The 27,908-nt window shown below is 53.0% G+C and overlaps 1 protein-coding gene across 2 annotated transcripts in view; it reads right to left on the bottom strand.

Moving 5' to 3' along the window:
* The window catches only part of AXIN1 (axin 1), a 46,129-nt gene that overhangs the window by 7,796 nt on the left and 10,425 nt on the right, over window positions 1–27,908 (bottom strand). For both annotated transcript variants that reach the window (XM_019756229.3, XM_019756230.3), the window contains exons 3-7: window positions 12,743–12,883; window positions 9,211–9,307; window positions 5,612–5,749; window positions 825–1,354; window positions 34–204 (exon numbers count right to left, since the gene is read on the bottom strand). In XM_019756229.3, the coding sequence (XP_019611788.2) occupies window positions 34–204; window positions 825–1,354; window positions 5,612–5,749; window positions 9,211–9,307; window positions 12,743–12,883 (1,077 nt within the window). The remainder of the gene's footprint in view (window positions 1–33; window positions 205–824; window positions 1,355–5,611; window positions 5,750–9,210; window positions 9,308–12,742; window positions 12,884–27,908) is intronic.

Genomic DNA, 27,908 nt, shown 5'->3' with positions numbered 1-27,908 from the left:
GAGCCGGCCGGCGCTGGCACCGGCGCCACTTACCCGTGGCCGGCCTTCCGGTGCCGGCTGATCTCCTTCTCCCCCTCAATGATCCACTGCATGATCTTCTGGTTCTTCTCTGCGTCCTCCGATGAGCCGGGCACCTCGGCGCTGCCACTCTTCCCCGACTCGGCCTTCTTGGCATTTCGTTTGGAGGTCGTGCCGGCCTTCCCGCTGCAAAAGCCAAGACCGGGGAGTCACCCGCTGACTTTACCTGGCTCGTCACTGGACGGCTGGCCACCTGTGCTCCGCCCCCGATGGCTCCCTGAACTTGGAGTCCTTGGCAAAGTGGTGTGTTTTACGGGCTCTGGGGTTGTCTGGGGTTGTTTCCGGTGGCTCCACAGCAGGAAATGAAAGGAGGAGTCCAGGCAGCACAGGCTGGGAAGGCTAGCGCTAAGGGTCAGCTGCAGCACTGGCCCAGCCCGGGGCACCTGCCTGGCGGAGGCACGCAGAGCCTGGCCACCCCAGCTCCCCGACACTGCCCTCTGAAATGGGTCTTCATCCAACCACCCTTCCAAGCTGGAGCCCGAGCCAGCCCGCCAGCCCAAGCAGAAGCCTGGCGCCTGAGCCCCTGACCACCACAAGCCTGCAGCCTCCGCAGCTGACCTTGGTCTAAAGACTTTTAAAGGGGAATTCTGGCCTAGAACACCGGACAGAATCCGTAGGAGACACGGCCTCTCATGGTGACCCCTTCCTCCCTGGGAAGACACGTGCCCCTCAGAGACACAAGCCCAGGGGCGAAGAACCCGCAGCCCCGATCTCAAAGCACAGCTCCGACCACCGCTGACACTCACCTGTGGGCCAGGCTGTCGCTGGCATTGGGGGCAGCACCCACGCTCTCCAGGTGGCTTCGGGGCTTGCCCGTGTGGCTGTGCAGCTCCACGCCCCACGCGAAGCTGCTCTGCGTCCGGCGGGGGGCCTCGGCCTCAGCCGGCTCCTTGGGCCTGGCCATACCGTGGTGGCTGTGGTGGTGGCTGTGCCTGTGGACGTGCAGACCGACCGCTTCCAGCTTCGCCCCCGACTTGGGCACGTGCTTCCCGTGTCCCAGGGCTGCAGTGCCCAGCACCCCCGACAGCTTCGGCATGTGTGCGCTGTCAGGGGAGCGGTGGCCCGGCCCCGGCGACTGGCAGCCGGGCGTCCTCATGACGCGCTGCACGTGCTCGTCCAGGATGCTCTCGGGATTCTCCTCGTGCGCGTCCCGCAGCCCTGAGCAGCCCACGTCTGAGTAGCGGGGTGGGAAGTGGTGCCAGGCGGGGGCCGAAGGCAGCTTGTGACTAGTGCCCGGGGGGGCAGAGGACATATCCCCTTCCTCGCCTTCTTCTTCCTGTAGGGACAAAGCCACATGTTACTTCGCAGCACGGCCACACCAAGGAAACCTCACGTAGGGAGACAAACAACAAACAACAAACAACTGGACATAGAGGCAGCTTGGCCGTGTTGTGTCCTGGGGGTCAGGAGCCCTGAGCCTAGGACGAGGCATGGCCAGGAGAGATACCGGGGTGCTGCCTGACTCCCAAACGGCTCCCAGAGCCTTTTCTGTCCCTGCTGATCCCCGAGCACGCGTGGCCGGCTCTCCACGGGCTGCGCTGCAGGACGGGCCCTGACGGGATGAGGACCGGGAGCTGTCCTCACCCACAAGTGTGCAAGCACACGCGACCGACATGCGCCCACGATTCAGGGGCTACGCCAGGGCGGTCGGGACCACACAGCATCCTCTGACCGGGTTTAGTTTTATTTTACGTTTTTCAGTAAAGATTTCTGTTTTCTTTCAGTTGAATTTTCTTATTCCTCAATTTTATGGCCATAGTTTCCATTCTATTTTCAAAGGGAGCATCACCCCAGTACAGAAGAACTTGTTTTTGTTTATTTATCTTATTTGTTTTGTGATAAATTCTCACTAATTGAATTTTATGCAATTCTCTAAGAGTTAACATAACCGTATCCGTGAACGTAAACATGTGATCACTTTGACTCAAAAAGATACACCTCATATTTATTTTCTCACCTTACCGAATTGTCCAAACCAGAATAATGTTGAGTAAATTTGGTAATAACTGAAAAGAGGGCGACGAAGCTACGCCTGCACTTTCATGTCAACAGATCTCCAAAAGTTTACCACAAAATTTCTCACTGATGCAAAAGTATGTAAATGCCATTAGAACAGGCGATCAGCTGCGGGTACCTCAATCTGGGTTCAGGGTAGAACATGGCACCGAAGAGGACAGAGGGCGAGCGAAGGGGACAGACAGACAGAGGGAGAACGCACCTCCTCCTGATATAGCTGGGGCCCACCTTGGCAGAGACTCAGACCCCTGGGCTCCCGCGCCCCATTCGTGCTCCCATCCAGACCCGTCTGCATTGCAGGGCTGACGGACCAGGGACTCGGGGACTCTTCGCTGGGAATCTTCCCAGGGCACAGAAAGTACTGAAGCTACTGACACCCCTAAGGCAGCGGCCAGCAAGAGGGAACCTCTGAACCCGAGAGGTGATGGGAGGCAAACCTGGGGCTGAGATCCAGTTTTTCTTAACAGCTCTGCATATGTAGGAATTCAATCTTAGGGTTTTGAAACGTTATCGATTTACTTAACTGTGCAGCTAATAGCTAAAAATAGTTCATTTTTTTCCTTTGCTTTTATTTTCTAAATTTTACAATAAAGTAAGTTATTTAAAAATTCTGTGGTTAGCCTTTCCCAGATAGCATGATTTATGTAGATTACAAAATCAGACACGATAACAGACTGCATTGCCAGCTGCCGGGCAGTGTGCCATACCCAAGGACTAAGGGACACGTGTGGGAGCAAACCTGCTGGAGCAGCTGCAGGCCTGAGCACGTGACCTGGGATGCCAGCACTTGTGGCCGGAGGCCACCGCAGGCCACTGCACGTGGCAGCCCACCTGAGCCTGACGCCTTGTGCCTGCCAATAAGGTCCTGAATCGATAATGGGGACACACAAGGGGCTATTCATTGGAACACGTCTGTCAAAGAACACGGCTGGAGCTTAGCCGCTGGATCCAGCCCCTCCCCTGAGAGCTGGTGGTGGCTCCAGGCACAGCCACCCTGCACCTGCCAGGGACGCCACGGAGAGAAAAAGTCCGAGATTCAAGCATCAGAAACGCACACTGAATACCCACAGCCACAGCTGCCTTCACCATGTCTCGCCCGAAATGTTGCCCGGCCAGGACCCCAGGCACGCCACCGAGCCAAGACTGAAAACTTAACAGAACAACCACGACAGCTCAATCCTACAGCACGAAGGCGGTGAAGTCTTCCCCAGGCTTCTTTCATGAAACGTTACACACGTTATTGCATGAGCACATTTGTTTTAAGGGTTGTTAACGGTGACATGCTCAGGGCAACCCCTACACAAAGAGCGCCAACGGTGCCTATGGAAATGCTGTGCGGAACAAATGACGCCAGCTTTGTCACAACACGCAAACCGGGATTTAGCTCCTGCTAACATATTCCACATTTCATGGCAACTGTTCCCTATATTTGTTCAAAGAAGGCTATTAGAATGTGGAAACTATGCTCCTAACCATTCCTCCATTATTCGCTAAGGCCTCTGATGGACCCTGAGGAAGAGCTGGACTCCGCAAATGAACCCGGGTGTCCTCGACTTCCAGCCGACGGCCTGGCTGCAACCCAGCGCTGAGAGCCGCTCCCTCCAGGTCCATGAAGGCTCACCCCTGCCTTTGCTAGGACCTGGCATGGCAGGTGCCCTGTCACACTGCAGATCGCTGAATGTGGGGACTGTGGAGGATAGCTGGTTGGCACGTGCCAAGCCCTCAAGCTGGCACCTGCTCTGCCCACCTGAGGATCACCCAATCACCATGAGGGAGGGAGAGGAGAGGATGCTGGTAAGAAAAATGTACACGTGTGTGTGCACAAGTGCTTAAAAATACTTTCATGCAATTTCCTTCCTGGAGAGCACCACCATCTGGCTATTTATCTCACTCTCAGGTCTGCCTTCCTGTCCCCACCATGAATCCCAAGTTCTGACAAGCGATTTGAAATCTGCCTGCTGTCTCGATGTGAGGGAAAGACCGGGGGAGCCAGGCGCCTTGGTTGGAAGGCGGGTGCGATGGAAGGGAGCTCTGGAACTCAGGACAGCAGCTGCAGGGCGCAGCCAGCAGGACTCCTGGCATACGGTGTCAGGGTGGGCAAGAAAACAGACTGCCAGGTGCGACCACCTGCCGTACCCCACGTCTACAATTACGCAGTGTGCACACAGCTCACCTGGAGACATGTAAAGTGAGAGCAGGCCCCTCCCATGGGGTCTGAGGAGGGCTCAGGTTCCGTATTTTAAACAGAAACATCAGAGGACCGGGGGAGAAAGAATTCCTTCGAGAAACATCACATTTGTGAGTTTCAGGTATTGGGCATGAAATACCAAGAAGAGAAGGGAAGATACCCACGAACTTGGTGGTGACCATTTACCTCCAGCAGGGGGAATTCCTACCTGCTAAGAGCAAAGCAAAGGCCTGGTGAGGCCCCCAGCATTCAGGCAGGACTGGGTTCAGTGGCCTCAGTGAATAAAGTTCACTGAATAAAGGTCAACAAGCAAGGACGTGCGAGAGGCCCGGGGAAGGCCTCCTCCAGGGGCATGGCTGTTACTGACATCTCAGCACTGAGCCCCTGCATGTGTGTGGACATGACTCTGGTACAATGACACAGGGATAGCAAGAGCAAGGTATTTCCTCAGCAGTCATGGCAGAAAGGGGTTAATAAAGCAAATGGATTACAAATTATGAGGAAATTTCTTAGCATTCAACGCTTCATCAAATGAGACTATGGGTCCTAAGACAAGATAAACAGAAGCCTACAGCCAACCCTAACGTCATTCTGCACTCTGAGGTGACAAGTGGGAGCTACCAGCCCTTCCTGCCACATGCATGTGGCCCGGGACCCAGCGGTACTCGTGAAGGGCCTCTACCAGCACTCGAGGGGAATTTCAGCCCCACATGACAAGGGGCATGCGGGATGCAGGGAGGTGGCCAGCGAGGTTGGTGTGCTCGCGCATGGGCCTCGGCAGAGAGGGCGAGCCCGGGGCATGGAGGGGAGGACAGCAGGAAGGGGGCTGGGCCTGGGGTGAACGGAGAGGCTGCTTAGTCTGCACCGTGGACATGTCCTGTGCCAAACTGCCCCGAGCTGAGCCGGTGTCACTTCAGTGTGGTCACTACTTCAGAGACAACCGCTGGGAGTTCTCTCGGCTTCCCTCTTAACTGTCTTCCCACAAGAAGCTGGAGCAAGAACCCCAACCCTGGCACCCGAGAGCCACTGCTGACACCTGCCAGTTGCTCCCCAAGCTGAGGCTTGTGGCCCCACCTAGGGACCTCCTTCCAGGGACACAGCCCAGGCTGGCAACGAGGGGTGGGGGGCTTCAGAGGGGGCAGGCATCACAGGAGCACACGCCTTGGCTGGCCACCGAGATTGAGCAAAGCTTGTCAGGAGCTGGTGAGTGGTCACGCAGGGAGAAGGGGGCTCTGGAAGACCCTGGCGGGAGCCCCTCACGCCTGAAGCTGTAATAAAATAACTCAGAATCTGCGATGGGCATGGCGTCCCCGCCTCAGGCCCACTCACCATCCGCACGCGCTTCAGCCGCTCCTCCAGCTTCTCCTCGGCCTCCCGCGTCCGCTGCACGGCCTCCAGGCGGTGGATGAGCTCCGCAGCAAACTTCTGGGGCTCCACACGGATTTCCTTTGGCATTCGGTAAGTACGCTACAGGGAGACAGCACTGATTAGCCGGCCACACGCAGCTTTGAGCTACCGTCCTCTGTGCCAGGCGGCACGCAAGCATTTTCTGGATGAGTGGTGGTAACATGTGAAATCTGCATTTCATTTTAAAGTGTTTACTTTTTTCTACTCCTACCTGGGCATCAACTTCCTCACTGCCCCTCTTTCCTTGTCAAACTAAATCTCTCCTTCACCCAGCTCTGATCCAGGGTGCGAATGGAGCCCCGACTCCCATAGTGACAGACTCAGAGACACTGTGCAGGGCAGAGCTTGGTCTACAGGGCAAGTCATCAGAGCAGTGGGCAGTGGCCAGCAGGGCGCGATGAGCGTGCCCTGCAAAGGGCCTTCCCGCCCGACCCAAAAGAGGGCTTCTGACACGACTGACCAGGCTGAGACCCAGCGAGGCCTGGGGCCTGGGTAGGTACTGCCACAGACGCAAAGACCACGGAGGAGGGAGACACAGCCCACACACATTTAGAGGACCCACCTGCCCCCTGCAGTGCCTGCCCCGCACACAAGAGGGCAGCAGCCCCTGGCGCTTAGGTGGGCACAGACCAGGCTCCCCAGCAGGGACGGGGGACACAAAATTCAGGGTACAGGAAAAAACCAGGGGAAAGGTATGGCCATGGAGGCCTTTCCTTTCCAGAGAATATATTTCTGCCATGTGTTTTATAGCACTGCACTATATAACTATTTTTTGGGGGGGAGGGGAAGGTAGCTTTATTTTGAAGTAATTTCAAATTCCAAACAGTTGCAAGAATAGCACAAGAACTCCTGTCCAACGTTCACCCCAATTCCCCACTGCTGACATCTCTCTCACACTGTCACTCTCTGTCACGGACGCAGACACAATGCACACGCATGCACACTGGGACACGTGTCCTCTCCTCCGAGCCAGTCGGGAAAACGCTGCACGTACAACGCCTATTTACTGCTAAACACTGTACAGTGTGTTTCACAAAAACCAAGGGCACTCTTGTACCTACCATCGGACAGATTTCAAAAAAAAAAAGGAGGCACTCTATCATAGTATTACCTAATTAACAGATCTTATTCCAATTTCAGCAGCTGTTCTAATAACGTCCTTTATAGCGATATATATTAAAAACCTAAGCCACCAAGGTCTAAGTGAGGGAGGGCCGAGGAGGGGGAGGGCCTGCAGGGGCCTCAGGTGAGGTAGGAGGGCAGACAGTGGAGGTGGCCTGGGGACAGGGTGACACATGGGACTCCTCTCTGACCCCTGTGGGTGGACAGTGGCTATTCAGGCTTCTGCAGATGCGGAGCAAGGTGAGCAGAGAGGTCTCGGTGACAGCGGGGGGCCTGAGTGGAGGCGGTGTTCCCCCCAGCCTCTTATTAGTGGGCTCTGGGCACGGTCTCGACTCTACCTGTTTCTCATTTACAAAACAGAAGTAAAGACAGTACCTAGTACCTCAGAAACTTGTAAGATGATATAAGAAACTGATGTGAAAGGCTCAGGGACGAACAGCCATGTGTGGGCTGATGCTAACCATGATGGATTCAGAGGTGGCCACAGAAATTCTGCGGGGCCTGGACAGGGAAGGGGGCCGGGGGCAAGCCCAGGACACAGACCAATGCCTCAGGGGTGGAAAAAGTGGGTGGGGAAGGCCTGACGGTGCGCGCCGCTGGGCAAGGGTTTGTCCTGGAGTTGCAGAGACCAGACCCGAGCAGGGGCAGTGGAGATGACCGGTGCTTCCAGAAGGCCCTGGAAGAGGAGCCTGGAAGAGAAGGTGGGCGTGGGTTGCTAGCCCCAGAGGAACGGGCAGTGGGAAAATCCTGGAGGGAGTCTTTGGGGGTGGGGTGTCTGAGCAGACAACAGAGGCCAGTTCTTGTGCAGGATGGCCCCACGGGGGCTGTGTCCTGGCGACATGCCCGGCAGGACACCCTGCGGGTTCCAGGCCCTTCCCACTGTCCTCGCAGGGGAGTGTCCATCTGTCCCATCGCTGATGACAACACCTGTCCACTGACTCAGGACGGGCCAGCGGGTCCTCCTCCAAAGTCACTTTTTCCCACCGTGAGTAAATCTTTTGTGAGGGGCTACCTGGATGTACATTCCTGACCTTCGTCTAACAACACATTCATGCAGTGAGCGCAGACGCAGAGGCCAACCTCACTGCCACGAATGGGACGCTGCACCTGCCGGGGCCTCGGCAGGCGGGAGCCCCTCCCAGCTCCTCCACTGCACCCATCTCCCCTCCGCCCCCCCACCCACCCGTCAGCGCAGGCCCTGAGTTTAAACCTGCACTGAGCAGAGCTGAGAAGACACGTGTATCGCCGCGCGGCTCAGACCTAGATGCGCCAGACGTGGGTGAGGCTGGGCGCTCCCCAGGAGCCCCTACAACACACACACATGTCCGCACAGTCCACCCACAGCGCCTGGCTTCTGCTGTTCCCTAAGCAGACACCAGACACCACCAGTGCCTGGTTTAGGCCACATCTGTGCCACGGTTTGGCTGGGAGGGGACAGAATAATTGACCATCCTTTTCTCAGAAGGACAAACCAACACCCTTACTTCTCAACCACAGACAATCTCTTTTCTTATTGAGAATAAGAGTATCTGCAGAGACTCTAGGAATCCTGAGTAAGGGGCGTGTGTGCTGTGATCCCGAGAAACCCCCACTTGCCCTGCACCGAAACACTTAGGAGCGAGCGAGGGGCAGGCGTCTCCCTCCTACGCCACAGGCACCGAAGGTTGGAGCCTCTAATGTAAGCTTTTCTTATCTTCCCCTAAAAGTCTTTCCCCTTCAAAGTCCATATGGCAGAATACGGAGAGCTAATCACGCCATTCATCAACAAAGGACCTCTCTGCAGGTGGAGACAGGCTGTGCCCAGCCCCCTCTCTCTGTGAACCCCCCCAGTCAGGAGAACCGCTATCACCTTTTTATTTTTAGCCCCGAGGTGAAAGCTGCGGCAGCTTTGCCGCAGGAAGCCCCCATGGTGACTCCTGCCATTCAGCCACAGAAAAGCCACTGCCTGGTTTGATCTTGAACGTGGGGGCTCCCGGTAACTTGCGACAGGAGCGCCCAGAGGCACCGCAGCCTTTCCAACAGCCTCAGCCAGGCACCCGCAGGGGCCAGGCCTGGGTGTGGAGCCTGCCAGGAAGGCTTAGAACTGCTCTCCCACCTCCAGGAGAGGCGCCTGGTGGGCACTGCGGGAGGGCACGCCCCGCCGCTGCTGACTGACCTGGCGGGCTGGGTGCTCCAAGGCGCCCTCGCTGTCCCCTCCAGCCTGCCGGGTGCGACCAAGTGTGGCCCCGAGCTACGCCTGGAGGTGAGCTGAGCTCACAGGAAGCTGGGCAGGCGCCTTTCCCACTGCCAGTGTCACAGCAGCCCAATCGGAATGGGGGAAACAGATGGGCACAGGCCTGAGAGGACTGCTGGACCCCAGACGGGGGGCGGGGGGGAGAGGGCCGGGCAGTGGCACTTACGGGAATGTGAGGTAGAGGCACCCGCCCGTTGACCTGGACACTCTCCTGCACCTCCCGGCGGTGTTGCTTGCGGATCCTGTACGGTGGGATTCCGTCCCTGCCCAGGAGAGAGAGACACACGGCGTGAGCGCGTACACAGCTCCACAGAGCTCAGCGGTGCTGGGTGCCACAGCCACGCCTGGTAACTTAGAAAGTGGGGAAGGCATATGTGACAGGGCCTGCATGTGGCCCCGAAGCCTGAAATATTTACGACTGGTCCTTTCCAGAAAACGTGCAGGACATGATGTGCCCATCTGGGAGGGGTGCCCTACCCAGACCAGAAGTGTCTGAGGGCTGCGAGATGGGTAGCCAACACAACCCAGATCCCGTTGGTTCTGGGGTCCAGTGGGGATCCAGTGGGGAAAGAGACTTCCAAGCTTCCGATATTCTGCTTCCTTCCAGGGTAAATTGGCCAAGCAGTGTACTCTCTCTGAGGGGTGCTCAAATTAGTTTTCTTGACCTAAGTTTTAGCTATGAACCTTTCTGAAGATTATAATAAAAATCTAATCAAATTATGTGTTGTCTTGAAGATAACTGAATGCACTTACTCAAGCTAGGTGCCAGATTTAACACTTAATTCACTGCGTGTATGGTGTATGCAGGCCCTAAAACTCTCCAGGCCTCTCCCAGCCACGTAACAGCTACTCTGGACAGCAGGGCGCTGCCCGGAGCCAGCGTGTGTGAAGAAGCCGCCAGAGCTGACGACTAGAAGACAGTGAGGCTTCTCTGGGTCCCCGCTTCCTTCCTGCCGAAGGAGCCTGAGGTGGGCCTCCCTGCTTTCCAGAGGGTACGGTGAGCGTCTGTGTGGGGTCTGGACTCCCTGGACCCCTTCCCAAGCACTGCCCCCTGGGGAGGCCGCACTGCCAGCGCAGCCCTGCTCTGACTGGACAGTGGACGCAAATATGCGGCCACGACGATTCTGCTCTCACTGGAACTGCTGGATGGCCTAGAGAAGCTGCCACGTGGCCCTCGGTGACCAGCACATGGCACTTGGTGTGTCCTGGCCCCTGGCCCAGACAGCTGCACACCCGCCAACTCAGTGCTTCGTGGGCGGGCAGGGCTGCGTCCCTGTCCTCGGAGCCCTGACCTGGGCGGGAAGGCCATGCTGTGGTTCAGAGCAGGGCAGAGAGAGGCTGTGATGGGCTCTCACTCGTGTCACTGCCTCGGTGTCCCTGGCTGTCTGGGCACCAGCTGGGTGCTGCAGTGCAGTTGGTTCTGGGATCCAGTGGGGATGGGGGTGCTCAAGGCGACAGCTGTCAAGGAACAAGTGAATCCAATGCATTTAAAACGTCTCTTACACGGCCTGGGATTTTGTTCAGGTGCCCTGAACCTCCAACTGGTTTGTTTCTCATGATTTCATACCTGTGTGGACCAGGCACTGTCCTCAGACACCTACGTCCAGAGGCCACGAACCACTAAGCTGGTCCATCATTTCTATCGTGTGGGTGAGACTCTGAGGGCAGCTGCCCCCAGTAGAGATAATTTAGATAAAACACATCGTCCTATTTTTTGCCTCCGGCGTATATTCAAATACGTCCCAATTTTACATTCTAAATTCTTGACTATTCCTACATTTCTGACGCTCCATGTACACAAGATGAACAGACTATCAGGGAAAAAATATTTTAAAGATTTTTAGATCTTCCCTTTAGCAAACATATTTTCTTGGAGAGAATGAAGAGACTTCTTGAGAAAGTTGAAAACTGCGAGAGCGGATTAACTTCCATTGTAGTAACAGAGTTTCGGGGAAAGGAAAACTGGATGCTGTAAATGCACCATCTCCTGCTGCCAGCCGCCTGTGGTGGCCTGCGGGGCTGTAGCTGTGGAACCGTTTCACATGATACTTTATATTTGTGGCAGGTACCGTTTGAAACCCCAGGAATTTCAAAGAAGAAGTTGCTAAAAACATGTCAACAGTTTATCTTAAAGATTCAAAACAAAGGAGACAGAAATGGTCCAGAAGAAACACCACACACCGAAGCTCAACCTGAAGGGCCCTGTCTGTCTGGTGATGTCACCACAGGATCGGCAAAGAGGAAAAGAGAAAGAATGCAAGAGTTGCAACAAGGAGGGGGGGCTGGCTAAATCTGGTTCCGAAGCAGCTCGTGGTCACGTGCCCTGTACACTAAAATTCAGGCGTCAGAAGAATGCTTCAAGACACAGGTGAAGGAAAGGCACGAATTCTACAAACCGCATCTCAAGGGGGACCACAATCTAAACACGTTTACTCGCCTACAAAAAGAAAGATCTAGTAGCCCTTATTTTCCTTCTTACTTAAATCTACCTGACTGTTCAAACGTTTCACATGGAGAAACCAGCTGGATGGGGAAGCAGTCTCCCTGCGACCCACGGACAGCTGCCGCCACTGCCTGGCTGGAGGTCCTGGCTGTGGCCCCGCGCAGTCTCAGTGTCATGGGGAAAGAAGGCCTGTGGATGGTGGTCACTGGGCTCACACCTGGTCACTGTCACAGTCAAAGGCTTCCTGGCCCTGCTGCTGGCGGGGGCCCGGGAGTCAGACGCCAGCCCAAGTCCCCGACCCTGGGCACAAACGTGCCGTCAGTGCTGGTTGGACGGTGAGGGGCAAAGGGACTGAAATCTGGGCAAGTCTGACAGCATGGGCAGCAAAGTTAAGATGACAAATAACCACAGGGGGCGGGACAGGCAATGCCCTGATCTGGCAAGAGAGCATCTGACACCACCAAGCTTCTAATGTGCACTCAGGTCCCAATACGTCACCTGCCAAAGCGAAGAAGGTGTCAGAAAACACTCTCCCACAAAGGTAGGGCTTCCCTGGAGAGGACGATGAAGGGTCTGCTGTCACCGCTGAGGGACACAGAGGCTCACCGTGGCTCTATGTGGTCACACAGACCTCTCAGACACGTGCAGCCTGGACGGCGGTTCCTGAAATATCTGGACACCAGGCCAGCTGCACCCATTTCCCTCTTGCCCCCGTCTCCCCATCCCCCCACGGTGAGCAGATGAAAGGGACTGCTCACCTGTATGACAATTTCTAAATTTAAAAAAGTGACCTGTACAGAACAGCGTTGACAAGAAACGCACCTGCACAGAAGCATGGCTTCTCAGGGAGGGCGCCTGGCTCACCCCTGCCCAGGCAGGCAGCGCGCTGCTTGGCTGTGAACCACTGCTGACGTTTAAAGTGAACCCCCAGATTATACAAACCAAAGTGAAACTCAGAACCAAAGCCCAGGCAGCTCTGGGATTTGTTTCAACTTCGCCCCATGGTTCCCTCTCTTTTCAAGGTTCCTGTAGCCTTGGCCTCGAAGAGAAGCAACTAATGCAAGACTCAGGCCTAGTGTGCATTACGGTTTGTAACAAGACTTTCTGCAATGCAGCTGGTCAGCCTGTCAGAGGCACTAACACCGAGTCGGGGGGCGGACCACAAACCCCCTTCCAGGAAGACAAGGCCCCAGCAAGCACTGGCACGGCTGCCGTGCTCCGCGGGGGCTGCACTCGCCCAGGCAGGGGCACTTACACGCTGCTGTCGGTGAGGGACAGGCTGTCCGCATCGCTGGACAGGCTCTGCTGCTCACTGTCATTGGTGCTGGTGGCCGGGGCGAGGGCGTAGCCGGAGTTGACGTAGTAGGGATTGACAGGCTCCCGCCAGGATCCATACCTGCGAACAAGCAGAGCGCGTCAGCAGCAGCCCCAAAACGTCCTCTCACACTAAGCCATGTTTTCAGAATCATCTGGTATCCTCATCTACGAACTACAAATGCAAGCAATGCAGGAAACAGAGCAGAAAGGGCTGGCATCTTCCTCCTGCGTCCCACCGCCCCCACCCCACCCCCGGCTCTTCCCACAGGGGTCGGTTAAGCCACGGGCAACTTCCGGATTTTTCCTCTGCATTTAGGCAGACGGGTAAGTGAACACACAGACCATCACTTGGGTTTGCATTTTTAGGCACATAACTAGAAACGGGACGTGCTCTGATCTTTCTTCTTTTAAAGAGCACTTGGGCAGCCAGTTGGTTAGAGTGCAGTGCTCATAACACCAAGGTCGCCTTTTCGATTCCCACATGGGCCAGTGAGCTGCGCCCTCCACAACAGGATTGAAAACAACTACTTGACATGGGGCTAATGGGTCCTGGAAAAACACACTGTTCCCCAATATTCCCCAATAAAAATTTAAAAAAAAGAGCAGACTTATTTACTGCGAAGTACACCCACCCTCCTGGGTGTTGCCGTGGCAGCATCGACCCCGGTGCCCACACCTCGCGTGGTCCTCACGAGAGCCTGATGACACCGTAGGCTGTCACAGAGGTCACAGAGCCGGCCAGGGCTCCTGTGCACAAACCTGAGAACTGCCACAGGACGGAATGTGGGGGGTGGCGGGGGAAGGTAAGCGTGGGGGGTCTAACAGGCTGTCTGTCTCGCTCACCTCTGGCCACTTCCTACTGGGAGCAGTGACTCTGCACATGCTCCCTGGGTGGGATTCACCTCTACCTGTCACATGATTGGCCGGAAAATGACACTTTATTTTAGTCTGCATTTCCCTGATTAACAGTCAGGCTGGCATTTTGGGGTGGCATTTAAATTCCTTCCTCTGTAAGTTACCTGTTCATGCCTTTTGTCCAGTTTCTATTGGGCTGTTTATGAGTTTCTATGGTTATTTATGTAAAAGACATTTTTTCCAAATGTCACTTTTTAAAAAACTTTATGTTGATTTTGGTCATATAAAAGCTTTTCATTCCTATGAAATCTGATTTGCCTTTATAGATTTGTTTTCTATCCTACATAGGCAGGCTTTCCTCATTCCAAGATTATAAATATATTCTATTTATCTTCAAACGCTTCAATCGTTTTTTTTTAAATTTAGATCTTTACCGAACACGTGTGTATGTGTAAAATCTACCTCACTTTTTTGCATCGAAATGGAGAGCCCGTCCTGAGCGCTAAATACTGAGTCATCACCTTGCTCTGAGTAGTTTTAACGCCACTCGGCATCCTACTGAACGTCCCCCACACACCTGGCTCTACGTCGGCATCTAGGCTCTTCCACTGATCCCCCTACGAGTCCGCTTTCCCGGCCCCTCGTCACTGTGCCCAGCGGTGTATTCCGACACCACCCCCTCTTCCCAAAGACCGCCCCTATTCATCTGTCAGGTTTCCACAGGTCACACTGGAAGTGGGAAAGGACTAAGGTTCTCAGAAGGCCTGGGTGCCCATGTAGGAGGCCGGATCCCTGCAGGCCCCAATCACAGGCCCCCGAGCCCCAGCCTCACTTCAGAATAGATTTCTGCTGACAGACTCGAGCACTCGCCGTCCTCATGAACGACACCTCCCACTGACTGCTGGGACCTTGTCCCTCAGACTTCAGGGTCCTTGGTGTGGAAAGGGCAGACATCAGATTGTTTCTAAGGCGCCCACTGCCGGATGAACAGAACCTTCTGGAAGCCCCGATTCATGTCACGCACACACTCAGGAAACGGCACTTGAGCAAGACGGCAGGACCAGGCAAGGCACCTCAGTATCTTGTTCTCCCATCACGTCACACAAGACGTATGGGGCTGGGAGAGAGGCCCACGGGGCTTGGCCATCTCCCGTGGGGGCCTCCGGGGGGCCGGCACCTGAAGCCAAAGATGCCAGAACAGAGCCGCCCGCGATCAGTGCTCCTGCTGGGCCCCCATCGGGGCCGCAGACCCCGCACGCCCAGCTCGGAGCAGGAAGCAGGCGCTTGTCCTTCTGGTGCCAGAGGGGACCACCCCCCAGGGGGTCAGTCACGGTCCAGCTCCACACTCGATCGTCCTGACCCACCCGCTGCAGCCTGAGGGCGTCCTCAGAGGCCACCAGTGTGTCCCAACCAAACGAGGGCAGTGGCAGGGCGACGAAGGCTCTCGGGAACGCGCTGCGTCCAGAGGTTTACAGGGAGGACGGGACATCTTCAGAGAAGGGGACAGTCCGCCCCTGGGTCCCGCCTGTTTGCATGTCCTTGTCTAGATTGTATCTGACGCAGAGGCTGCACGACTGCGACGTCACAGGTTCTTTGCTTTAAGCATCATAAACTATTACTTTTAAGTAACAACGCTCTTACTCTGGCTTTTCAAAAACCAAAGCTCCCTGATCATCCGCCTAACAGCCACTGCGCTGACATTCTGGTTACAGGCTAAGTGCTGAACTGGTTTTCAGCTTCCCTGTTACATGCGGGAATATTAAACTTTGGTAACTTTCTATAAACATCCATTTGGTCAAATAAAACGAAGAATTCAAGTTAAAGAGAAAAGGGCGCCACAGCCCCCGTAGCACAGGGGTGCCAGCCCACAGGTGGCACTGAGGAGCCTGCACGCCCCCACCGTGCCCTCCCCCACTGGGCAGGAAGCAGGTCAGGCTTCAGACTTGGCTGCGTCTGAGCCTGTCTTCCTCCTGTGACAGGCCCCAGGTGTGTCTTTCCCACATACAGAAAATCCACCTTTAAGGTGGTAAGGAGGGAAAACGCGGACTCTGAATTCTCCAGCCTCCCGTGCAGAGCAAACCCCACTATGACACACACATGCTCCAAGTTCAGGGGACAAAGGGAAGAGAGAGGAAGAGAAAGGAGGAAGCGGCACCAGTCACCTGTCTACCTTTTTCAAGTTTGAGAGCGCAAAGCTGGCCCTCAGGCCCATCAGTGCTCACCTCCTGCCATGGCAAACAACCGCTGGGCCTTCTCTGCGGGCTGACGCAACAAAGGAAACCCTGGGACTCCAGGACCTGGCAGGAGGGAGTGTGTGTGCATGCGTGTGTGTGTGTACATGGGAGCCAGTGTGCGCACACACATGGACACGGGCACAGCACACACGGCCAACACCCCAAGCGGTGCATCTGGGGAAATGGCCAACTCCTCTGGAGCTTTCCCAGTTCTCAGAATAAAACCTGAGAGACCCACACAGACATGCCCCCGGGCCTGCAGCCCATGTGCCTGCTGTCTGGCTGCCATCGGCAGCGCTTTCATCTCCCATCTTTTTACACTTAACCTTCTTATGACAGTGTTTTCTTTTCATTGCATTTCCTGGTCCCGCTGCGTTTGGTGTGATTACTGAGAGTGGGGCCTCCATCTTAACTTGCTTTCTGTTTGTCAGGTCTGTTCTATTTTCCTTTGTTCTTTCTTGCCTTCTTTTTGAGTATTTTTTTATGTTCCATCTCTTCCCTGTAATAAAGTGACCCTTTCACTCCTCTTTCAGTGGTTCCTGTAAAATCACAGTAGGTGCCCTTGATGTACCTGAGTCCAAGTAAGTGTATTGACAACATAAGGTCAGAACCAACCCCGCTCCCCTCCCACACATATTGACGCTCCCGGTACCCTGTGTTTTAATTCTATGTAGGTCTTAAACCCCACAAGCTATCATAGTGTTGTCTTACCCGTGGACAGTCACCTCGAGTTACCCCCCGTTGCCCTTTCCTCTCTGCATGCGGGAGTTTCTCTCCCTGAGAGCACTTTCCTTCTGCCTGGAAAACATCCTGAAGTGGCTCCTCAGGAAGGGGCTCTTGGTGTGACAACTTTCTCAGTGTTTGTCGGTCTGAAGCTGTCTTTATTTCCGCTTCACTCCTGAAGGACGCTTTCACTGGGCTGGAATTCTCGGCTGGTGATTATTTTCCATTTCTTTGGAAGCTCGTGCACTGCTGGTGGGAATGTGAAGTAGGGCAGCCACTAGGGAACAGTGAGCAGTTCCGAAACATTAAACCCAACTTCCGTATGGATGCAGTCATTCCCCTTCTGGGTATGTACTCAAGAGAATTGAAAGCAGGGTCTCCAGGAGACATGTGTACACCCAGGCACTTTGAAAATGTCACGTGTCGGCTTCTCCACCTCTCACTCCTTGGAAGGTGACAAGGTGCCTGCCCAGCCCGCCTGCCCCCCTGTGGCCGCTGGAGGCAGGTCGTCAGGCTGGCTGACAGGCCCGCCACCGACTCTCAGTGCTAAGGCCAGAGCCACGCAGCTCGCCCTCGCCTGTAACTCCCAGAAGGCCAAGGACAGCAGGCGGTTCAACCCGTCCAATAGCCATCACGAATCCGAGGCCAAACACAGCCGTCCTCCGCTGTCCCAATGCCTGTAGACTGTTTTTGTTTTCCAAGATCCAGGCCATCACTGCACATGGACTGTCATGTGTCTTTGGTCTCCTGTAACCTGCGTGGCTCCTTAATCTTCCCGACCATGATGTTCTCAGGAGTCCAGGCCGGTTATTCTGCAGAATGTCTCGTCGTTTCCTTGCTGACAGTCCCATCAGGCATTTGCGGCAGTGACAGGAAAGAAGTGACGCTGTATCACACCAAGAAGAATGTCCTGTTGGGTAGTCCGCATGTTGGTGGCAAACCAATGCCTTCCAAGTTTTTCCACTCCCAATTTACTGTTTACTTTGCAACTAACAGGTCATTGGTGGGGAGACACTTGGAGATGGCGTACATACTCTGTTAACACCCAGGGATTTTCTGATGCCATTATTTGAGCTGTGTCTATTAGCTGGAATTCTACTGTAAGGAAGACTTTCCTTCTGCCCACATTTATTTATATCCGTGTGAATGCTTGCATTTTCATTTATCCACTGGATTAGACTCCATTCCTTTCATTTCTGCTCATGGCCCCATCGGTCTGTGAATGCTCCCTCTCTCGCGCTCTGGCCTTGGGTCCCAGCTCCTCTGGCACTCCCTGCCCAGATCTGACCGATTTTCACCAAGCAGGTGTCTGTCAACTACAGTCTCTGCATCCCCCTAGCTTTCTCGCTCTCATTTTTTATCCCACTGTGTATCCTGGAGCACCTGGTTATTTTTCACTCAATATCTGGTTGTTCTGGGCAGAGGGCCAGATACTGTGTGCAAAATCTTTCCGAACTGGCAGCTAGGATGATGTTTTCCTCTCCAGAGCATATGCATTTGACCCTGGCTGTGGCTGGGGCACTAGGAATCTCCAGCACTTTCATCTAATGTCAGGACCTGCAAGATTCGGGGCTGGGCTGCAGGTTCTTGGTGGGCTGTGTATTTCGGGCTCCCACCTCCTCCGAGGGTGGGGTAGGATCCCACAAGGCAGTTCAGGGCAAATCTCCTGCTGAGAGTAGCTACGAACACTGGGAACCGTATACATTTTTTAAATCTGACTGAAGCCTCTGGAATGCTAGTGGAGCAGGAAGGATGGCAATTCCAGTTAGGGAGAAGGTTCGGAACCCAGCGAGGCGAGCCAGAAAGTGTGGCCGACTCTTGGGCTCCAGGGGGCCACGTGAGGACTGCCTGGGAGGAAGGTTGTGTTGGGAAGCCACCAGGGGGCCTGGTTTTCAGCTTGTCTTTGCTGTGTTCTGACTGAGCCCCCCAACATGTGCACCCCCCAGCTCCTCACCTGGCCACCCGCCCTACTGGCACACACATAGGTGGGGTCCTGTGTATCTCCCCAGCTCAGCCTGCCCGCTCACAGCATGTCTGCTCCCCAGGAGTCCTCGGCACGCATCTCCAGCCATCTTGGTCTCAGAGAGCCCAGTCAGGTCGGAGGGTGGCACTCCGTACACAGACCTGCTGGCTGTCAGCTTTCTGTCGTCCAGAGAGTGTCCCGAGGATGGGTACGTTAGTCAGAACCCTGCAGTCAGCAAGACACGAAAACACCCCCTCCAAGCCACATAGGCAGAAGGGGGCTTGCCACAGACGGCATGTGGGGGGTCTGGGGATACCTGACAAGCCCATGGCCTGTCCCTTCCTGAGCACTGGCCTCATGCTCACAGAGCAGCTCCTGTCCGAGCCTAGAGCCTACTCCTGACCTCAGTGACCGCCCATCATGGCACCCCCTTCCCCACTCCCCCACCCCCGTCCAGGGAAGGGGCTCAGGCACCAGAAGGGTAGGGAATGGTCACTGGGAAGACAGAATCCATGGATGCCATCTCCACTGGCTTCCAGAAAGGGAAACCGAGGGGTGGGGCTTGGACTCTGGCATGTGCTGTCCTGCACCCCAGTAAAGGAGGCACACACGGCCTTCATCACCTCTGGGCCAAGGGGGAGCGGGCACGCAAGACGCAAGAGGGGTGAATGCAGCACACAGCCAAGGAGCTCAGTGCACAGCCGGCCCACAGCGGCCGGAGCCTCTGACTAGGACGCTGCACTGACCGGCTGCCTCCATGGCCAAGTGTCAGAGGCTGCTTCTTGGACGTGTCACCATCAGCATCAGGGCAGGGCCACCTCCCCGCCGACTCCAGGGACATTGAGTGCCCCTTCCTGTCTGATCCTCCCAGGAAGGAGGGTGGAAAGGAGCTCAGGAAACAAGCGCTCGTTGGAAGGAGACTCAGGCCGAAGGTACCACTTAGCAGGTGGTCATCTGGTGCTGTCTGCAGGGACCCCTCCATGGCCGCGTCATGACAGGCGGCACCCAGCCTTACTTGCCAGCAGCACCCAGCCAGACTTTATGGATAAACAGAAGCTTGACAAAAACAAGTGGAAGTAATGTCAGTAGGAGCTCACAGCATGAGATCACAGCGTCACCAACCACACATTAGCCTAAGATACACAAGGTCACTTGATAGCTCTTTTGACGAGACAAGTACTAATTTATACTAGAACCATAGTGACGCCTCAGTGTTACTCATTTCATCCCCACAAAACCACCGAGGGGAAGGGGCATCCTGGCTGAGCTCAGACCCTGCGGCATTGTCATCACACTGCCCCCACCACAGGCAAGACCAGCAGTGTGTCCCTAACCTCCTCCTGCCAGAAGCAGCTTCCAAGGACACCGCCCCGCCCCAGAGCCTCACAGAGACACGGCTGACAGCCCGTCGAGCCCACACCTGTCGCGGCCCTGAAGGCAAACAGCTGGGCCCTGCCCAAGCCTTTGGGAAGAGGATACCGCTGTACCCTAGGTCGTCAAAACCTAGATCCCGATATGAGGGCATGTGAACGGCTCTGTGAAAACAGCTTTGTCAAGTGTGACATAGGACCAACTGCACATAATGAAAGTATACGACGTGGTGAGCTCTGACGTGTGTCTACACCCAGGAAAGCACCACCCACACCAAGATGCTGACCGCATCCATCACCCTGAAGTTTCCTGTGGCCCCGTGTCATTCCTCTGTCCAGTCCCGCTCCACCTCCACAACTGTCACCAGAGGGTTAGTTTGTGTTGAGACTTCTGTATAAATGGCCCCGCACGGGGAGTCCGCGCTCCCTCTCGTCGGCGTCCTCCCCTTGGCATGAGGATTCTGAGATCCGTGCAGGCCACTGCCTGTACCAGCAGGTGTCCCTTCTGTGCTGGGCTGGCTTCTATGAGGCTTGTTTCTCCACACGCCTGGCTATGGCCACCTGGGGTGTCCCTAGAGTTGAAGGATGATTATCTCCCCCAGTGACAGCCCTTCACAGCTGGCGGGACTGCTACCCTCTCTGGTCCCCTCTCCACCCTCTCACTACCAACGGGAGAGAGGGGGAGTCTAGACACAAACTTGGGGGCAGGGCTCCCTGACCAGAGCTCTTTTCCGCAATCCTCAAGGAGCCACAACTGAGCGAGAAGGTCGTCACCCAAACCCCAGAGAGGACGGGGCTCTGTCCAGCATCCAGGTCCGTGTGTCCCTCACATGTGACCCTCAGAAGGAAGAGAGGAGGGGTCTGCTTCTCCACAAAGCAATGAGCTCCGAGGGCTCTACCTTCTCACAGGACCAAAGCTTCAGAACCACAGGGAACGACCTAGACAAAGGCCCCAGAACGGTCAGGACGAGCGCTGCCTCCGATCACATCAGCCTCTGTGCCAAACGCAGGCCCGACGCACAGAGAAAAGGCGCTTCTGGTTGCTTCTGAGCCGCAGAGATGTTGCCGACGTTCACACACACACAGACACACACACAGACACACACACACACACACACTATCACTTACAAGACAAAAACACCTTCGCATCCAAAGGTCGAAAAGTTTACACTAAAACGTGTGATAGAAATCAGGCCAATGTCAGCTATAAAAATCTCTTTTACGTCCTTCCTGCAAAATCAGGAATTTGTCCTTTATGCAAACAATCAGCCAAGGTTAATAAATAGCTCCCTCCATCAGGTCCCCCCGACACCCCCTCTCATACATCCATCGTGAGCTCTAGGTGACAGACGTGGGGTCACCGCTGGGGACAGGAACAGGTGACGTCAGAGGCCGAACAGACAACTCCCACTCACCCAGGGACCACAGGGCACTCCCTGTCTCTTCGATAAGGCTCCGCGATAAGTTGGGACAGGAGATGAAAGGCTGAGGAAATGAGTCACCGCTGGCACCAGATGCGGGCTTCCTGCTCAGCCATCATGTCACCTGTGTCCTGAGGTCACCTTGTGGCTTCACACTCCTGCAGACGTTTTATTTATTTTTATTAGACGGCTGGAACACCCTGCCCACCACTGTGAATGAGCGCTCGATTGTGCAACACATCAAAGGCCCATTATGGTCAAGATCAAACAGTAAGGCAGGAGGAAGTGTGTTCCGGGGCACAGGCCCAGCACAGGCTGGCAGGATGGCCGCTGGGTGGCCACTCACACTGACTCCCACCCCACCCCCTTCCCCCACCCCAGAGGCAGACAGCAGAGAATCTTGGCTCTAGAGCAGCCGTGGGGGCCACCACTTGCCAGCTACTGATCGTGGGCAAGCCACCATCCCCACCTGCAAAGTGGGATGACAACGGTCGCTTCTTCGTAAGGGCTCCGTGTCTTAAGGAATAGCACACACGAAGCGCTTGCCAGCATATGATACAGAGAGCTTTCAGCACACACTGGCAATCACGGGGTCCCTCGCATCGCGTGGGAGAGAAACTGGGTGGTAAAGGCTGCAGGTCGCAGCGAAATCCCACAATTCTAACTCGCTTTCTGTGAGAGCCAACACACATGCACGGAACAACAGACCTGAAGAACGCTGGAAATTATAAAGCACTATACAGAAGTCACTCATGGAACTCACTAGTGAGAGCTCCAACATGGGGAGTTAACAAAACTAGAAACCCCGTTTCTCTCTGCTCAGTAAACACTGTACATTGAAATCAGCTTTACCCTGCTCACTGCCAGCTTCTTAAATGTCAGCAGAAGTCTCTTCAGGGCCCGGACTTATGCAAACGTTTCCCATTGGATTTTTAGGTTCACATGCATCAAATAAAGAGGAACTTTATGTGGCAGTGTTTAAAAAGTGGGCACAGAAAATGTTTTAAAGAATATGCCATCATGATTGTTAATGAAGTGTTCTCGCTGCAGTGATGGGGGTCAGCCTGCACCCGGCACGGCCCCCGCCTGGAGACCCCAGGCCCTCACTCCAGCCTTGATACCTCAAATAAAAACTCTAACGAATTCACCAGTTCCAAAGAAGTGTCAATCATACTTCACCAACTCCAATAGTCGCAGTTGCAATATCCATTTAGAAGTGGCACCTCCCAACAAATTGCAGGTAATTTAGAGTACTTGACTGACATGCCACCTGCATCTACCCCCTTGAGGTCTTTCAGACCCGAGCTACAGAACTGCAGGAGACTCTGGGCTCGGGTCCTTGCTGATTTCAAAATGGCAGATGGCGGGTCAGACTCACAATCTTTCACAAGGGTCGGAATCAGTCAATGACCTGAAATGAGATGCAGAGGTTTATAGTTGCAAATCCAACATCCCACAAAACTCTGGTAAGGAGACCAGTTCTCCAGGTGGAGGCTGCAAGACCAAAACAGTGACTTTTGAATGGCTTATTAAAAATTAAGCAACAGACACTTAGGACTCTTGTCTACGTCAAAATTCTGTTCATAAAACATTATGATTTGTTCCCTTGACGTACTTCAGAAGTCACTAATTCCAAGCCTCAGGTCTGCCCTCTACTTCTCTAAATCAGCAGCGGCAGACCTGACACTCCGTCGCCGGAAGCTCGTGTCTAGTTTCCTTGCCTCTGAACTTCTGTGCAGAGTCAACGCGTGAGGGAGAAACAGAAACTCTTTGGGTATTTTGTTTCTGTAAGAGTTATTTGATTTTCCTGCTTATGAGTTTCCTTTCACAGTGTTTCAAAAGGATTTTCTTTTAAAGGAGTTTCACTTTATCCAAATGGACTTCAAAGGATCACCTTATGAGAAAGCGACACAGGACCTATCAAATGGTTTGACACGTACGCAGAATGCAGAGCAATAACTGGAACAGGGAAGAACCAGTGGCCTGAGCCGCTTTTACGTGCCAATCTTTTTGTTCACCATGGAAACGTTTTATCTTTAAAGCATCTGCAACACAGCTCCACATAGCAGCACCACAGAACTTTACATTCCAAATGGAATTTCAAAGCGAATAGAAGCAAGGTGCACGTCTGACATTCCTTCGTTCTGTTCTCTCCATCCTTGGGATCTCCAGCAAGGCGTTTCTGCCGTGGGCCTCACCCCAGGAGTCATCAGGCCCTGCCCGATACTGCTGTTTCCATGCTGCTGCAGGTTGCAGAGGCCGCCTCGATGGTGCAGGTGGGAAGGGCTCCAGCACAGGTGCACATATGGGGGGGGCTTTGTTTTCTGTTCCCCCAGAACAGTCAGTGACATGGGCTCAAAATGTCTAAATATTTAACCTGCTGAAGAGAGCTGGATGCTGAGCACAGCACCTCCATTCGGTGGCATGTGTATGTGTCCTGATACACACAGGACACGTGGAGCTGAAACTACCTGCCATGTGTTTGCTGGGTGATGTTATATCCACCACGGCCCTGAGTTCACTCCTCATTCAAGCCAGTTAGTTATGTTCACCCTCTTCCCCAGTGAATTTGGTCACGAATTCATCCAGTCACCTTTGTTACATGGGGAACGGGGCAAGAATACTTACGAGGACACACTGTAATGTTTTTATGTGACAGAAATGGCCATACCAGAAGCGATGTGTGACATAGAGCATTCTCATGATGGAGGATGATTTACGGCACACTTTAAAACACACCTTCTCTCAACCATAGCTCACACCCGACTGATGGCACTGAACAAGTTGAAACTTGTCACACACTGTTACTAAGGTTCGACGCGCTGTTTCCCATTTTGAAGATTCCTACCTTTCCCTTGGAGGGGACTTGGCAGCAGCATTCACCGTAATTTGTGATCACAACGGAAAGGCTCCGTGTCACACATTGCTTCTGGTACAGCAATTACTGCTCAATAAAAACATTATGGTGTGTCCTCATCCACCGTATTCACCGTTGGCACTGTGTGACTTCTGGCTCTTCCCCAAAGTCAAAATGACCATGAAAGGTAAAGGTTTTGAATCAATGCAGGACATCGAGGCAGCTACGACAGCGCAACTAAAGACACTCACGAAAGAGGACTTCCAGAACTACTTCAGAAAGTGGCAAGAACGATGGGATAAGTACATTCGAAGCAAAGGCAAGTACTTTGAAGGGGATTAATGGCATAAATGGAAAATTTTAAGTAATAAATTTTTCATTTAAACAGTCACCATATTTTTTTGATCGTACCTCGTACACAGAACTGCAGAGAAATTAGTGAAAAGAGTGAACTGAAAAGAAATTAGTGAGCGGGTAGATAGGGCTGGAAAACACCCATACTGCAGCATAGTGAGGAAGAGAAGGACGCAAAGCATGAAAACGCTTAGAAAGGAAGAAAGGTCTAACATATGAGTAACTGCAATCCCAGAAGGAAAGGAGAGAGAGAGAGAGAGAGAGAGAACAGAACAGGTACAAGATGGGAAGAGCTACTAACTGAGAACTTGCCAAAATTCACAAAAATCAAGCCACAGATTCAAAAAGCACATCAAACCTCAAGCAAGATAAACACACATGATATAATACTTCAGTAGTTTTACTAAAGAAAAAGAGAAATCTTTACATTGGCATCAAAAAAACGACCAATTATCTTCGAATGTGAAGCAGTAAGACTGACAGTTGACTTCTCCACAGAAACAGTGGTGGCCAGAAGATAATGGAAGGACATCGGAAACACTGAAAGGAAACTGCCCACCTACAGTTCTGCACCCATCCGGAGCAGTCTTCACATGTTAAAGGAAAACAGAGACATTCCAGGCTGTCAAAAACTAAGAACTCATCACCAGCAAATCTACACCAACAGAAAGACCAAAAAGAGTTCCACCTGGAGAAGAAAAATGATCCCAAATGAGAGCTTAAGAAGCAGGAAGGAATAAAAAGAAACGGAATGGGTAAATACTGAGTAAATCTAAATGATTATTAAAGGTATAAAACTAATGATTGTATCTTGTGGGATTTAAAATGCACACATAAATAAAATCATCAATTAACTGCAAAAAGAGCAATGAGGCAGGTAATCAATGTAAATTTAACCCTAAGTGTTTGCATTGTCTGGTGAGTGATGAAAGAACCAACTTTACATTATACTTGAACTGGCCAAGGATACATGTTGCAATCTTTAGAGTAACCACTTAGTAGGACATAAGTAGTACATGCATGTGTAACAAGCTACTACAGAAGGGGAAATTTGAGTAATAAAAAATATTCTGTGGGGTGGCCGGTTAGCTCAGTTTAGAGCGTGGTGCTGGTAACACCAAGATTGCAGGTTCGATCCCCACATGGGTCACAGTGAGCTGCACCCTCCTTACAAAATAAAAAAATAAAAAAAAAATTATATTAATCCAAAAGAAAGCAGGAAAGGAGAGGTAAGAGGTGGAACAAACAGAACATAAATACTAAGAAATAGCTTTAGGGCCGGCCAGGTGGCTCAGGCGGTTGGAGCTCCATGCCCCTAACTCCTAAGGCTGCTGGTTCGATTCCCACATGGGCCAGTGGGCTCTCAACCACAACGTTGTCAGTTCAACTCCTCAAGTCCTGCAAAGGATGGTGGGCTCCACGCCCTGCAACTAAGATTGAACACGGCACCTTGAGCTCAGCTGCCGCTGAGCTCTCGGATGGCTCAGTTGGTTAGAGCGCATCCTCTCAACCACAAGGTTGCCAGTTTCGACTCTCGCAAGGGATGGTGGGCTGTGCCCCCTGCAACTAGCAACGGCAACTGGACCTGGAGCTGAGCTGCGCCCTCCACAACTAAGACTGAAAGGACAACTTGAAGCTGAACTGCACCCTCCACAACTAAGATTGAAAGGACAACAACTTGACGTGTAGAAAGTCCTGGAAGTACACACTGTTCCCCAATAAAGTCCTGTTCCCCATCCCCAATAAAACCTTTAAAAAAAAAAGTTTTAAATCCAAATATATTAGTAATTATGTTAAATATAAATCAGCCAAATATGCCAATTAAAAGTAGATTAATATGAATTTTTAAAAAAAATAACTATACATCTTGTAAGAAAAATAACTTAAATATAAGAATATAGAAAAGTTGAAAGTAAAAGATTGGAAAACAAGTAAATCACACAAATACTAATAAACAAAAGTTGGGGTAGCTATACCAATATTAAAGTAGACTTTAAAGCAAGAAAGCATTATTAGATATAAAGAGACATTTCGTAAGAATAAAAAGGTCAAAAAACAAGAAATACATACATATACATATGTGAATATATATGTGCATATAACCTGTAAAACACTCAAAATCTGTATGCATGTAAACTACGGATTCAAAACACATAAAGCAAAACCTGACAGAAAGAAAGCAAGAAACAGACATGCAGAATCACAATGGGAGATTTCACCAATACATTCAGCCTCAACATTCAGCAGCAGTGGCTCGATGGAAATAGCCCGTCGCTTGCTTCTGTACACTGAGTAAGAGGAATCCCAATCTCTTACTTAAGTCTGATTTTTTTTTAATCACCTACTTCTTTATCAAAAGTGGGAAGCCAACACAGAGGTGGCTACTGGCATGACTATAAACCAGGACGTACACAGACAGGACCCGAGAGGATGACGTGACACTGCGGCTCAAGGGCACAAAGCCACCCAAGTCCAAGTCTACCAGTCTCGCAAGTACTTTCTAAGAGCCAGAGTCACTCCAGTTCAGCGTGTGTACCAAGAACAGCCCGGCAAGGCACTATCTTAAGCCAAGGGATATGTGCGGCCTCTTTGAAGGCACTGAAGCAATATGGAGGCCAGCCCCCGTCCCAAGAAGGGAATGAAGAGATTTACTGAGTTGTTTCCTCAAATCCTTTCTGGAATTACAGGCTCCGAGAAGACCCTGAGTGGCTCACAAAACCGTGCATTCGTACTGACGTGACAAAGGGGAAAAAGAAAGCAACGCTGATTTTCTCCTACACACAAGGATGCAGCTCCCAGCTGGTCATGGATTGAAAAAAGAAGTATGAGTCGGCCTTTCTTTCCTCACTGAACTGCCACCATGCAGCCAAATGCCGTATTTCCAATAACTGCAGGGTAAACTGCTATAAACGAAGTCAGGGTTCTAGGAAAGAGGAACTGAGCCTGTGAGTATGAATCCGATTCAAATCTCTGCGACGCTGAGTGGCGCACAGACCTGACAATAGGCTGGGCACCAGGCAGCTGACCTACGGGCATGGCTCAGCTCCAAGCACCGCACAGGAATGCACGCATGCGCTGGCCGGCCGAGCACAGCGACCCCACGCTCCCCTGAAACAGCTGCTACACGCCGGCGCCCTGAGCAGCATGGCCCACGCGAAGGGCCTTGGTCAACATTTGCTGGTCTGCTCTCTGCCAGCGCTTTCCTTTCATAACCCCACAGACACAAAGGCCCAGGCGAAGAGGCCTCTTTATTCCAGAATGTCTCAATCTGATGGCTAGCTGCAGATAATTTCCTGGCCTGTGTTGAAACCTGTCAGAGACCATGGA

The sequence above is a fragment of the Rhinolophus sinicus genome, chromosome 10 (assembly GCF_057876585.1).
Source record: "Rhinolophus sinicus isolate RSI-liver-muscle chromosome 10, RSI-T2T, whole genome shotgun sequence".
NCBI lineage: Eukaryota > Metazoa > Chordata > Mammalia > Chiroptera > Rhinolophidae > Rhinolophus > Rhinolophus sinicus.
The sequence above is the reverse complement of the archived record's forward strand: the minus strand, read 5'-3'. Positions and strand labels throughout refer to the sequence as shown.